The sequence below is a fragment of the Chiloscyllium punctatum genome, chromosome 40, assembly GCF_047496795.1.
Source record: "Chiloscyllium punctatum isolate Juve2018m chromosome 40, sChiPun1.3, whole genome shotgun sequence".
Classification (NCBI taxonomy): Eukaryota; Metazoa; Chordata; class Chondrichthyes; order Orectolobiformes; family Hemiscylliidae; genus Chiloscyllium; species Chiloscyllium punctatum.
In genome coordinates, this window is record NC_092778.1 from 16,296,566 (window position 1) to 16,310,464 (window position 13,899).

The window sequence follows — 13,899 nt, forward strand, 5'->3', positions numbered from 1 at the left end:
ATGAATACATTCTGAGGAAAATTCATTGACATTCCATTTCACAGGAGATTCTTTAATACTAAGAAAATCATTATTTCATGCTGATTACCCTTTCTGTGTTTACCCAGGTCCTAAACCAAGGTGTTATAATGTGTCTGATCCAGCTCTGAACTCAACTGCTTGGTTTGCCAATTACTTTGGCAAATTTCTGAAATATACAAGCACAGATGACCTTGCTCTGCTCACTGACAGTGCAACAGTACGTATAACTATGTTACTTTTGTAGCTTGAGTTACTTTCCTTTCTTGCTTATTGTTATGAAGTGTTACAATCACAAGCAAGGTTCCCAAATTCACTCCAATTCCAGACGGGATACCCCAAACCTTTAAGTGTTCAGGTGAGAAGGGGAGATGAACTGACTCTCCTTCTTTACCCACCCCATCAGTTGGTTGCAACAAGGTTCATTTAAAAACGATCTCTTTCCTTTTATTGATACCTTATCCCCTGACCAAAATGATCTTATGTTTTAAAGGAGCCAATTTATCTAGGCTTTCTTGAGTGAACAAAAAGTGAGTTTATTAATTTCAAATGTGAAAAGAATTATTAATACAAATAAGAGGGGATTCTGAAAAGATAAAAGTTTAAAACCACACAGACATGCAGATCAGTCTCTGAATTGTTTGCAAATACCAGATAGTTTGATGCAGCCATTGCAGTGGAGGTTACCAGTAGCATTGTCACAACAGTCAGTTTCATGACCCATAGTTTTAGAGATTCATTGAGACTCTGTACTGCTGATGCTTTTTGACCGTAATTGAGTTCTAATAATTGGGATGAGATAAAAAGTCCTTTGTTGCCCTATTTCCTATTTAACTAGTTTGCACCACTTGGAGACTTGGACCACCTGTGACATAAGAGTAACGACAGTCCTTTGGCTATGACTGTCATGGCTCAAACCCAGTCTGGTACACAAGAATATTCAGTCCCACTAGATCATTCCAGTGGAGTTGCAACTGGATTTACTACTTGAAAAGCAAGTGCACAAAATTTGTCACAAATTTAGGACATAATCCATAAGGTTTGAATTGTTGAGTAAGGGTTTGTCAGCTCCTTTAATCTTTGTAATCACAAGAAGTCACAGTCTAATCTGTTGTTTCTTTGACATCTTTAAGGTGTTACGTCTTAATAGTTTTTCTTGCTCTCTCCTTCTATCTCTCTCTCTTTCTCTCTCTTTTAACTACCACTTAATTTACAGTTGAAGTGATTGTCTCTGTAGCAGTCTGCTTCTAAAAATCAGCGCATTTTTCAATTTAAAGTAAGCCATGTCGAGAATCTCTTTGCGGATCTGATTTATCATAACAAAAGAAGTGAACAAAGTTAATGTGTCTCTTAATTGTTATTCCTTGAATATATTTACTACAAAAATCCTATCACCTATTAATACTTACTTTCTACAGTTGCAGATATTTGCCGCCAACCAGGAAAACCTAATTCTTTTGGACAGTATTGAGCTTCCTGAAGATGTCCAGAGGTTTTACGCAAGTGCACTGTTTAAAAATGCAGTCTTTAATGCATCAAGGTATATGTTGCTTAAAAGTTGTAGAATACTTAAACACCTGACATCTCATGACTGGAACTAAAACTGACCCGCATACTCAAATTATTATTTTCTTTCCTAACTTGAGGGAGGCATGAAAGTATTTATTACCTTTCACTGTTCATCCTTGGGACATGAGTATCACGGTCAATGTCAGCATTTATTACCCATCTCTAATTACTCTTGAGAGGCTGGTAGTGAGATGCCACTTGAACCACTGTCATCCATGTGGTAAAGTTACACCCACAATACTATTAGGGAAGGAGTTCCAGGATGTTGACACGGAGAGTGAGCGAACAGCGACATATATTCATGTCAGGATGGTGTATGGCGTGGGGGTGAACTTGCAATGGTAGTGTTCCCATGTGTCTGCTGTCCTTGACCTTTTAGACTGTAAAGATTATTGGTTTGGAAAGTACTTTTGAAGGATGAATTTGATGATTCACTGCAGTGCTTCTTTTCAATGCACACTGTTTAAAATAATGGATGCTGCGCCATACGTATAGGGTACTTTGTCTTGATTGGTATTAAGCTTCTTGACTGTTGGTGGTGGTGTTCTCATCTGGGCAATGGGAGTATTTAATCAAGCAATATATATTAAATTTCCATTCAATGGTAACTCCCAGTATGTCAATGGTGGAGGATTCTGGAATCGAAATGTGGTTCAGTGTGGTTAGCTCAGTTGGTCGGATGGCTGGTGAGTGATGATAAGAGTGGTGCTGGAAAAGCACAACAAGTCAGGCAGCATCTGAGGAACAGGAAAATTGATGTTTTGGGCAAGAGCCCTTGAGTCAGATGCTGCCTGACCTGCTGTACCTTTCCAGCACCACTCTAATCTTGACTCTGATCTCTAGCATCTGCAGTCTTCACTTTTGCCTGGCTGGTGAGTGATGCCAACAATCTGGGCTCAATTCACACACAAACTGAACTTACTTAAAAGAAACTTCCTCAACTTTTCCCCTTGCCTGAAGTATGGTGACCCTCCAGGTTCAATCAACATCAGTTGTCTGTCCCTAGTGAGAGAGCAGCCCTATGGTCTGGTAGGACTCTGGCAACTTTAGTTACAAAAGTGCAGTCAAATCACTGCTATATTACTTTACTGCATATTTATTGTAAAATTTGAAGCTAGTGATTTAAGTTTAATATCTAAATCAAATGTCCATCGCATTATAGTTGCTAACTGTTTTTATCAAAACTATTGTTCATAAACATCTTAAAACTTTGCAGAACAGCAGGAGGCCTTGCGATTGACCCAACTATTATCTGCCCTTTGACATTGCTATGCACTTATTTTAATTTCCACTGACCTCACCCTTTTCGATGTTTAAGATTTTGAAATTTCAACATCTCCCTTCCAATCCTGTGTCAGCTACTCCATGCTCTAGCAGCACTCTGCATGAAAAAAACGTTTTTGAACCTTTTGTTCTATTTATGGTGATTTTCAATTCAAGCCCTCTAGCTAACAACAACTCTTCAACCATTGAAATTGCTTATTCTATTAAACATCATCAGTGCCCTTCAATATTTTAACTACACCCAATCTGTTTTTAACTGTCTTTGTTCTAGTTAAAATCTTAATGCGGCCTCTCCGTTGTAAGTATACCAGATTGCTATTGTAAATTTTTATTTCTGCTCAAATTCTGCTGTGCAGTCTTTGATCATCTTTAAGGCAAAGCAGTACAGAAATTGCAGGGTACATTTGATTGTTTTGTATGCCAGAGATTTACTACTCATAACAATATTTGCATTGTTAATTTAATGCACTTTATGATGTGTTGCACATCTAAATGTATTTGCACAATGAATTCTGATTGCTGTTGATTTTCTCAATTTCCATGTAGCGTTCCTGACAGCTTGGTTTGCTTTATTGTTGATACCCCAACAACAGTTCAATCTTTAACAGCACAGCAAGCTGAAATTGTACTTCAGAAAGCAAACAGAGCCTGTCAGAATCTCAGCACAAGTGAAACAACACCAACAGATGAACAACTGCAGGTAGGAATTCTCAGCCTGGGAGAAAGAGAGCTATTCCATTTTTGCAAGTTTGGGGAATGGCAGGACTTCTGCAATGAGCAAATTTCCGAGCTTCTCTGTGGTATTCTTAATTTTCCTGGGCTCCCCAGCCCCAGCCAGTGGGATAAAGTTTGGCTGCAGCCACCTTAAATTCAAAAAATATATACCTATATACTTTGGTGCCTATAGCTACACAATTGCTTGACTTTCAATAGCCAATGCACTGCCCAAAATATTTCTGGACGCTTGGTACAAAAAAGTTTTCATTGAATCAACTAGAGGGAGTTGTGAACACAGCCTAGTCCATCACGCAAACCAACATTCCATCCATTGACACCATCTACATTTCTCACTGCCTCGGGGAGGCAGCCAACATCATCAAAGACTCCTCCCATCCCGGTTATAATCTCTTCCAACTTCTTCCATTGGGCAGAAGATAGAAAAGTTTAAACACACACACACCAATAGATTCAAGAACAGCTTCTTCCCGCTGTTATTGGACTTCTGAGCGGCTCTCTATAATTTTACATTTAACGTTGGTCTCACTCTTTGTGCACCACCTCTGCAGCCTTTTCTGTTATCCTAATGAACTTTGTATAGTATGATCTGCCTGTGCTTCACGCATTATAAACATTTTCACTGTACCTAGGTACATGTGACAATAATAAATCAAATCAAATCTTTGCTAAGGCACAAATGTAATAAGGTATGTAACAAGGGTGTCATATTTGTAATGTATATTACATGGGGTATTTGCTACCGAAACCATTCTACATTATCCAGCAAGCAATCTCAGAAATGGGAGGGGAAACAGGGGACTGGCCAATTATTCACCATTATATTTTCTGCCTAATTCTGTCATTGTAAATTGGGCAGAACATTTAGGCTTTGTTTTATTGATTGCATTTTGCGCTGTTGTTTCACTATTGGATGTCTGACACTAATATTTATGATCTGGACTGTACTTTAAACACCAAAAAGACCAAAGTTCTTGTTTTCGGACCATGTCAATATATCACACTTGCTGTGTTGCCTTCCCCCTTTGAGTTCATTCTCAAGCTGAACCAGTACACACATCTTTTCATCAAGGTAAAAACAAGGACTGCAGATGCTGGAAACCAGAGTCTAGATTAGAGTGGTGCTGGAAAAGCACAGCAGGTCAGGCAGCGTCCGAGGAGCAGGAGGATCGACGTTTCTGGCAAAAGCCCTTCAGTAGGAATAGATCTAGTCTATATCAGAAGAGATTGACTGTCATTGCTGCCAGACCCGCTGAGTTTTTCCAGTAATTTCTGTTTTTGTTTCTGATTTACAGCATCTGTGGTTCTTTTCGTTTCCTTTGATTCTGATCTCCTGTGCACCCCATCATGTAACTCCTTGTTTGTCAATAGAACCTTTGGAACTCTCTCGTCAGACCCTTTCCACCCCCATACCTCATTCATTGATGTTTTAAAACTTCTCAAAACTTTCCCTCACTCCACGCTTTTAGTAAAATCTCCCAAACCTGTAAGTTGTTATTATTTGGGAAGGTCACGCCCTCAAGAAGAAACATAGAACATAGAACAGTACAGCACAGAACAGGCCCTTCAGCCCACGATGTTGTGCCGACCATTGATCCTTATGTGAGGTAAACCTAATGTACGAATCCTTCAGGAAACATTGATGATTGTATTTTCTTGCAGTTTGCAGTTTCCCTTGTGAATAAAATTGACAGCTTCTCCGCTGAGACTCTTGGTAACCTAGGCCAATCAGCTGTTGGATTGTCACCAACACAGATTAATAATATCAGTGACAATGATATCTTTCTATCCCTGGACTCCCTGAGTAAGGTCAATGGCTGGACCACGGGAAGTGTGTTTGCATTGGTAACGAAGCTGACCCGTGTCGGATTTCAGGTAAGATTGTAACTAAACTAAAGGATAGCCTTTCTTAGGAATTAATTAACAAAATAGGACAGACTACTTGTTTCAAGCTAATAGCAGCGTGTATTAGAAGCACATAGTAGAAATCTGCTAGAGTACAAATGATAATGCACTGTCCATTAAAGTTACTGGATGGAAATCTAGAGCTATGTAGTCAAATTTTACCTAAATAAATTAATTGGAAGATACCTAGACCCAAATCCCATCCTAATGTAATAAATTAAGGCACCATACATGACCAACAATTTGGAAAAAAATGCTCCAGTGTAGTCATGTTTCCTATGTAGGTATCAGAATAAGGCCACTGAAGGAATAACAGGCAAAATAACAGAATTTATCATGTCTAATTATGCTTTATCTTCTAATTAATAGTTTAACAACGCAACCAAGCTCTTGAAAATGGGAACCTTGGTATCTGGGCTTTCAAGTGAAGAAATAAGAAATGTCAGTAGCAATGAGATGCTCACTGCTGTCAAAGATGCTACCTTCGTAGAAAATATATTGCTTGCTCCTGAACCTGTTCAAGTACTAGTTGTCCAAAAGGTAAGCGCCCAATAAATTTGTGGGATAAAAATGGTTATTTCAGTGTTGCAGATGTTTCGTCCCCTGTCTAGGTGACATCCTCAGTGCTTGGGAGCCTCCTGTGAAGCGCTTCTGTGATCTTTCCTCTGGCATTTGTCGTGGTTTGAATCTGCTGCTTCCGGTTGTCAGTTCTAGCTGTCCGTTGCAGTGGTTGGTATATTGGGTCCAGGTCGATGTGCTTATTGATTTGAATCTGTGGATGAGTGCCATGCCTCTAGGAATTCCCTGGCTGTTCTCTGTTTGGCTTGTCCTATAATAGTAGTGTTGTCCCAGTCGAATTCATGTTGCTTGTCATCTGCGTGTCATCAGACACGACCAGCTATCCTTGGTAGCCACACACGCAGATGACAAGCAACAAGAGTTCGACTGGGACAACACTACTATTATAGGACAAGCCAAACAGAGAACAGCCAGGGATTTCCTAAATGCTTGGCACTCATCCACAGATTCCATCAATAAGCACATCGACCTGGACCCAATATACCGACCACTACAACAGACAGCTGGAACTGACAACCGGAAGCGTCAGATTCAAACCACTATAAATGCCGGAGGAAACATCACAGAAGCGCTTCACAGGAGTCTCTCAAGCACTGAGGATGTCACCTAGACAGGGGACAAAACGTCTGCAACACAAATTCCCAGCTCAGCGAACAGAACCACAACAACGAGCACCCGAGCTACAAATCTTCTCACAAACTTTGAATGGTTATTTCACTTTACTTTTCGGGATGTAGAACAGCTTCTGAATATACAGTTATGCTACTAGACAACAAGACTGAGTAAAGTCTTCACAATCAGTTAACTTCAGTACTTTAAAGATGTTGAAGCAAAACTACTTGACTTCTGTAACCATTTCACTGGAACCCTTTTCACTGTAACTCCATCAGCACTCCTTGAACCTGTCTATTAAAACACCAATGATGCAGAAAGGGCTGGAGCTGGTGCGCCCATTTTGCAGGTCTCTTACATTTTGGTTGGGCAATCGATTATCAGCCTTTACCATTTCAAGTAATAGGAATTGTTTGAGCCCAGGAAGTAGTACAGATAAGACAGGGTGAAGGCATGTCCAATCCCTAGAGTGAAAATAACCTCCACCCCACCAATAAACCTATCACAATTCTACCCAGTGGTTCCAAAATATGGTATAGTTAAGAGTCCAAGGTGGACATTCCCATGAGGAGTATTTAAATCAAGGATGTTCCTTCTGATGGCCTCAGAGATTTTTTAGCAGAGTTAATGGTATTTCAAGGAACCACACATCACATTCCACACTGCAATTTTTGCCCCATGTGTTTCTCTTCATAAATAAGGAACCTCTTCCAAATCTGCACAGATGCTGCCAACACTTATTGGAAAACTGCAGACTCATTTCATGTAAACACGTTCATGGTCTTCTGTTTATGCACTAATTAGCCATCTTGCTATTGAGAAATTTCAGCTGTGCTGTTTTCGTCAGTACATCAGATGTGTTTCCTTGGCAGAAATTGGCCTGGGTAGTCCTCAAGACTGTTTTTAAAGTGATTGGAGAAATATTTTAAAAAGCCTATGAGGAGCAACCATTTTACACGGAGGGTGGTTCGGGTGTGGAATGAACATCCATAGGAAGTGGTGGATGCAGGAACAGTTACAATATTTAGAGGAAATATTTGGAAGGATATGAGCTGAACACAGGCAGGTGGGATTAGTTTTGTTTGGGATAATGGTCAACATGGACCAAAACAATACTTCAGTTTTAGGAAGATCTGGAGCAAACCATTTTTTTAAAAAAAATCTTTTGTTTTGATTCATTTTTACTAAATGTTTTCATACTTTGATTCCTACCTAGGTTATTGTATCTTCGAATAACCCCACGACAGCTATACAGAGAGTTCCTGATCAGCTTGCCTCCAAAATATTTTTGCCTCAACTGATTTCTAAAAATATTGGTCTGCCTCTTGTGAACAATAAACAGTGGAAATCTGAACAAGTAAGCTCTTGGATTGCTTGATGGATCCTCAAATAAAATCTCAGATTATCTGTAATATTTCACATTCATCCCCGGGCAAGTAACCAATGTTGTGCAGTAGACAACTTTTCCACCTGTGAAAGCTGTGGCAATGTCAACTGAGACGTTTAACAGGCCAAATATAAACTAAGTCCAGCCTCTGACAAGCACCATTTATTTCACAAGAAATTTTGTTTTTTAGTTTTAGTGCCTGCAAGAATTGTTACAAATTCTGAGTGAACTTATTAATATAGCGCCAAAGTACAGTCAGCTTTGAGCACAAAATCCATGCCTGTTAGAATGGGATTAGCTGTTTGGTTCTGTTGTTCAGTTTGGTTCTGTTCTTCAGTTACTGCAAAAGGTAATACAGGAAATGGATCAATACAGTACAGGAACAGGCCCTTCAACCCACCATGTCTGTGCCGATCATGATGCCATTTAAACTAATCTCATCTATCTGCATATGGTCCATATTCCTCAGTCATCACCTGTTAATGTGTCTGTCTAAATGCCTCTTAAACATTCCTGTCATATCTGCTTCTACCACTTTCCCTGGTAGCACGTTCCAGGCATCTACCACCCTCTGTATAAAAAAAACTTGCCTTATACATCTCTTTTAAACTTTCCCCCCTCATTTTAAACCTATGCCCCCAGTATTTGATATTGCCACGCTGGGACTACCCACCCTACCTTTCATAACTTTATATATTTCTATCAGGTCATGCCTCAGCCTCCGACACTCAAGTCATAGAGTCATAGAGATGTACAGCACGGAAACAGACCCTTCGGTCCAACCTGTCCATGCCGACCAGATATCCCAACCCAATCTAGTCCCACCTGCCAGCACCTGGCCCATATCCCTCCAAACCCTTCCTATTCATATACCCATCCAAATGCCTCTTAAATGTAGCAATTGTACCAGCCTCCACCACATCCTGAGGCAGCTCATTCCATACACGTACCACCCTCTGCGTGAAAAAGTTGCCCCTTAGGTCTCTTATATCTTTCCCCTCTCACCCTAAACCTATGCCCTCCAGTTCTGGATTCCCCGACCCCAGTGAAACGACTTTGTCTATTTATCCTATCCATGCCCTTCATAAATTTGTAAACCTCTATAAGGTCACCCCTCAGCCTCCGCACTCCAGGGAAAACAGCCCCAGCCTGTTCAACCTTTCCCTATAGCTCAGATCCTCCAACCCTGGCAACATCCTTGTAACTCTTTTCTGAACCCTTTCAAGTTTCACAACATCTTTCCGACAGGAAGAAGACCAGAACTGCACGCAATATTCCAACAGTAGCCTAACCAATGTCCTGTACAGCCACAACATGACCTCCTAACTCCTGTACTCAAAACTCTGACCAATAAAGGAAAGCATACCAAACGCCTTCTTCACTATCCTATCTACCTGTGACTCCACTTTCAAGGAGCTATGAACCTGCACTCCAAGGTCTCTTTGTTCAGCAACACTCCCTAGGACCTTACCGTCAAGTGCATAAGTCCTGCTAAGATTTGCTTTCCCAAAATGCAGCACCTTGCATTTATCTGAATTAAACTCCACCTGCTACAATCCAAATTTGTCCTCATAGTTACTATACTCCAATATTGGCAACTTCCTGGAAAACCTCTTTTGCACTCTCTCCATAACATTCACGTCCTTCCTATAGTGTGGCATCTTGAACTGCACACATTAATTCTAAGGTGGCTAAACTAAAGTCTTGAACAGCTGCAACCTGACTTGCCAACTTTGATGCTCAGTGCACTGACAGATGAAGACAAATGCGCTAAATGCCTTCTTTACCACCTTATCCACTTGTGTTGCCCCTTGCAGTAAGCTTTGGCCCTGTATCCGAGATCACTCTGTATATCACTATTTTTGAAATTGACCTCCCAAGATGCAACAACAAGATGCTTTTCCAGACTGAACTCCATCTCCCATTTCTCCACCCAACTTTTCAACTGACCTGTATCCTGTTGTATCTATTGATATCCTATCTCACTGTCCACAACTAAACAAATGTTTGTGTTGTTGGCAAGCTTACTAATCAAACTACCTAAATTTTCATCCAAATTGTTTATAAAGATTACAGACAAGAGAAGGCCTAGCCCTATCCTTGTAGAACACCACTGGTCACAAACCTCCATTAAAAAAATGATGGCCTCCACAACTACCCTATATCTCCTATGACCAAACCAATTTTGTATCCAACGTCCTAATCATTGTGGATCCCGTGTGACTTAATCTTCTGGGGAGTCTACCATAAGGGACCTGGTCAAACGTTTTAGTAAAGTCCATGTAGACAACATCCACCACCCTACCCTCATCAGTCATCTTTGTCACTTGCTCAAAAACCTCAATCACATTTGTGAGCCAAGACATTCCTTCCCCTGACAAAGCCACACTGATTATCCCTAATAAGTCCATTCTTTTCCAAACGCCAGTACTCTAATTTTGCCTGTCCTCCTCAGCAAAGGCCCATGCTCACGAAAGCCCGCACTTTGACGTCAACTGCAACACTTCTACCTCACTGCAGAAGCTGTGCAGTTTTTAAGTCTCAATTAAATTTTCTAACAATCTCTTGCTCTCTCTCTTTCTCTCTCACTCTCATTTTGTTTAATTTGAGAAGGTGGGAGAGAAACACTACAGCAGTGTACTGTTTAGGGCTTCACCATTCTCTGACCCCCCCCCCCCCCCCCCCCCCCCCCGTCTCAAATGTACTGAGCATGCCCACATTTCTCAGAAGCTTCCTCCGTTGTTTCTTCCTATCGCCTTTTCCATTTCAATATAATTAGCATGGTGCTGATTTGGCATTCCATTGTAAATCTGAAAATATTTGCTTGGGAACAGTAAAGTTGTTGAAGCCTCACAATTTACTAACCACTTCTTGTGTCTTAATAGTAGGTCTGTCGCAAAGCAATTCCTAATTGTATCCTGATAGACTCTGACAAGACGCTAAACCATAATATCTTGCACACAGATCCACTCATTAATCCACAGCATATTTGGAAAAAGAACTTAACTGTTCCCAACCGGCTCTCGTACTGTAACCCAGTTTTGCTGACATTGGCAATTTTTCTCAGAATATTTAGAGCTTGTACCTTTGTTTTAAAGCATGAAATTTGTAATGGTCAAAAGGAGAGTAAATTATTCTTGGATTCCTGTGAATTATGTACACTAAAATTATCATGACGTGGAGTGTTAGACTGGGCTGGACAAAGGCAAAAGTCACATGACACCAGGTTACAATCCAACAGGTTTATTTGAAATCACTTCACTTGATGAAAGAGCAGCGCTCTGAAAGCTTGTGATTTGAAATAAACTTGTTGGATTATAACCTGGTGTTGTGTGACTTCTGACTAAAATATTCAATAATCAATACATTGCTCAAGTTGTTGAGAGTAGTACCAAAGCTGCATAGTATTTCTTAACATTTTTAATTGAATAATTATGACCTAATTTTGCCATTTAGTTGAACAGCATCTGCTCCAAATGAGTTAAAGTTAATGGAAATAGATGTACATTTATGATTCTGACTTCTTTTATAGGCTGCTGTGTTCTTTGGCACTTTGACAGAAAATTCGACTATTAATTTTGATGAGTAAGTATTTTATTCTCAAATGCATTGAAATAAATTTTCATAGGCTGTTGCAACTTTGTTAAATGAAATAGCTGGTCAGACATATGCCAATCACAAAATAATATCTCAGTCTAATCTTTTGAGATTCAGTCCATAGTATACACAAAAAAGTTATGTTTCATATCTTTGGATAACATTATGTTTGTTTTGTAAATATTAATAGCTTTTAGTTCCATGTTTGAACCATGATCTGTTAGAGCAATTATAGTAGACCGTACTTTGAGTAGAATTAACTTCTGGTCATTGGAGTACAAGGACATGAATCGCATATTGTCATAGACTCATCGAATCCCTACAGTGTGGAAACAGGCCATTGGCCCAACGAATCCACACTGAACATTTGAAGATTAACCCACCTAGCCCCATTTCCCCTACCCTTTTACACTACATTTGCCCCTGACTAATGCACCTAACCAACTCATCCCTATGGGCAATTTAGCATGGCCAATTCACCTGACCTGCACATCTTTGGAATGTGGGGGGAAACTGGAGTTCCCGGAGAAAACTCACACAGGCACAGGGAGAATGTGCAAACTCCACACAGACAGTCGCCCGAGGCTGGGATTGAACCCAGGCCCCTGGCGCTGTGAGGCAGCAGTGCTAACCACTGACCCACCATAAAATTGTAAAAGCAATTTTAAAAAATTATAATCTGCATGGAATATCAGGCAAAGGATACCATTATGTGCACTTGTTTTCTAAATACAAGTTTGTGAAAATCACATGACAAAGGTTATTAATGTTATTTCATGTTATAGTGTTTCAGCCTCTGTTCTGCAAGGTTTCAGTTGTATAGCAGGAAACAACTTGAACAATGACCAGTTCCTGCAATTTGTTAAAGCCACAAAGGGTAAGCCTTCACTGACCCAAGATCAGGTAAGCTAATGTTCAAATTAAACACTATGTTCATCTATATAGCATAGAAGGAAGTGACATCTGTTCTACCTCTGTGTAGACACAATGGGCTAAATAGCCTCCTTCAATTCCAAATATTTCTATAATTCAGTGATACGTATCCTGGCATCTGTAAGGATAAAATGCCGGTCTGTATCCTAGGGTTGAGATCATGTTGTGTTGCATGAGCAATGAAGTCATTAGGTAGTTCACATCAAAGTTTCTCATGCATTACTTTTACAAAAACCTTACATCAGTTTATTTTCTGAAGATTATTTAAACACAATAGTCAATGAATTTCTTACCAACAATTAATGTGTTAATTTCTAATCTTATTTTTAACTTTTTGCTTATTTAGCTAAAAATTGCAATATGTTAAAGTCAACCCAAATTCTGTTTGAAAACAATTGAAAATCATGAATGTTCTTAAATTACTATTTCTGTTTGGTGCACTCCTACATAAATCAAATTATGAATTAAACACCCTGGAAGTTCACAGCTATGAGTAGCTATTGTAGTCTTTGGATGATCTGCCTTCTGGAAATAGAACAAAGGCATTTAAATCTATTCATTGCATATAACTTATAACTCCCTTTAACAGTCTTGACAATGGGAAGCAATGTGGAAAATACAGCAAAAATTCTTGTAAAAGTCAATCTCACATTTCAGGTCACTTCTTCCAATTTTGCTGTTACCACCTGAATTTGCCATTTAGGTTTTAGCTCATGAGTGCTGACTGGCTTATTTCAGTTTGCATCATAATAGCTCAGATCACTTCACTTCTATGTAATTTTCAATTCTCCACAGTTTACCTGAGAAACTAGACAGTACCAGTTCCCATCATGAAAGTCAGAGGCTCAGTCTAGTACCAGCAGTTCACCACTTGCTTCTCTAGGGCCCACATCCAACTCTGTCTTCAGCAAGTATGGTCTATAGACACCATCTTCCTCCACCGTTTGTCCAAGCAAGTTGGCATCAGTAAATCGGCACCCTCAGTACATCATCAAGCCTGATCTTGAACAAAATCATGTGCCACTTCAGGATGGTACTCAGGGACACCCAGAACATTTATGCTTCTGCCAGGTTTTGTTGTGCTCAGACAAACACATGCACATGCACACACACACACACACAGATACATATACACACAAACACATGCACACTTACAGACGTGCGCACATACACACAGATACATATACACACAAACACATGCACACTTATAGACGTGCGCACATACACACAGATACATATACACACAAACACATGCACACTTACAGATGTGCGCACATACA

General features: G+C 39.9%; 1 protein-coding gene across 1 annotated transcript in view; it reads left to right on the forward strand.

Moving 5' to 3' along the window:
- LOC140464383 (uncharacterized) overlaps nucleotides 1-13,899 on the forward strand; it is a 486,266-nt gene that overhangs the window by 442,580 nt on the left and 29,787 nt on the right. The window contains exons 299-306 of the mRNA XM_072559375.1: nucleotides 108-238; nucleotides 1,437-1,558; nucleotides 3,418-3,571; nucleotides 5,269-5,481; nucleotides 5,881-6,051; nucleotides 7,919-8,059; nucleotides 11,622-11,674; nucleotides 12,472-12,589. Coding sequence (XP_072415476.1) covers nucleotides 108-238; nucleotides 1,437-1,558; nucleotides 3,418-3,571; nucleotides 5,269-5,481; nucleotides 5,881-6,051; nucleotides 7,919-8,059; nucleotides 11,622-11,674; nucleotides 12,472-12,589 — 1,103 coding nt within the window. The remainder of the gene's footprint in view (nucleotides 1-107; nucleotides 239-1,436; nucleotides 1,559-3,417; nucleotides 3,572-5,268; nucleotides 5,482-5,880; nucleotides 6,052-7,918; nucleotides 8,060-11,621; nucleotides 11,675-12,471; nucleotides 12,590-13,899) is intronic.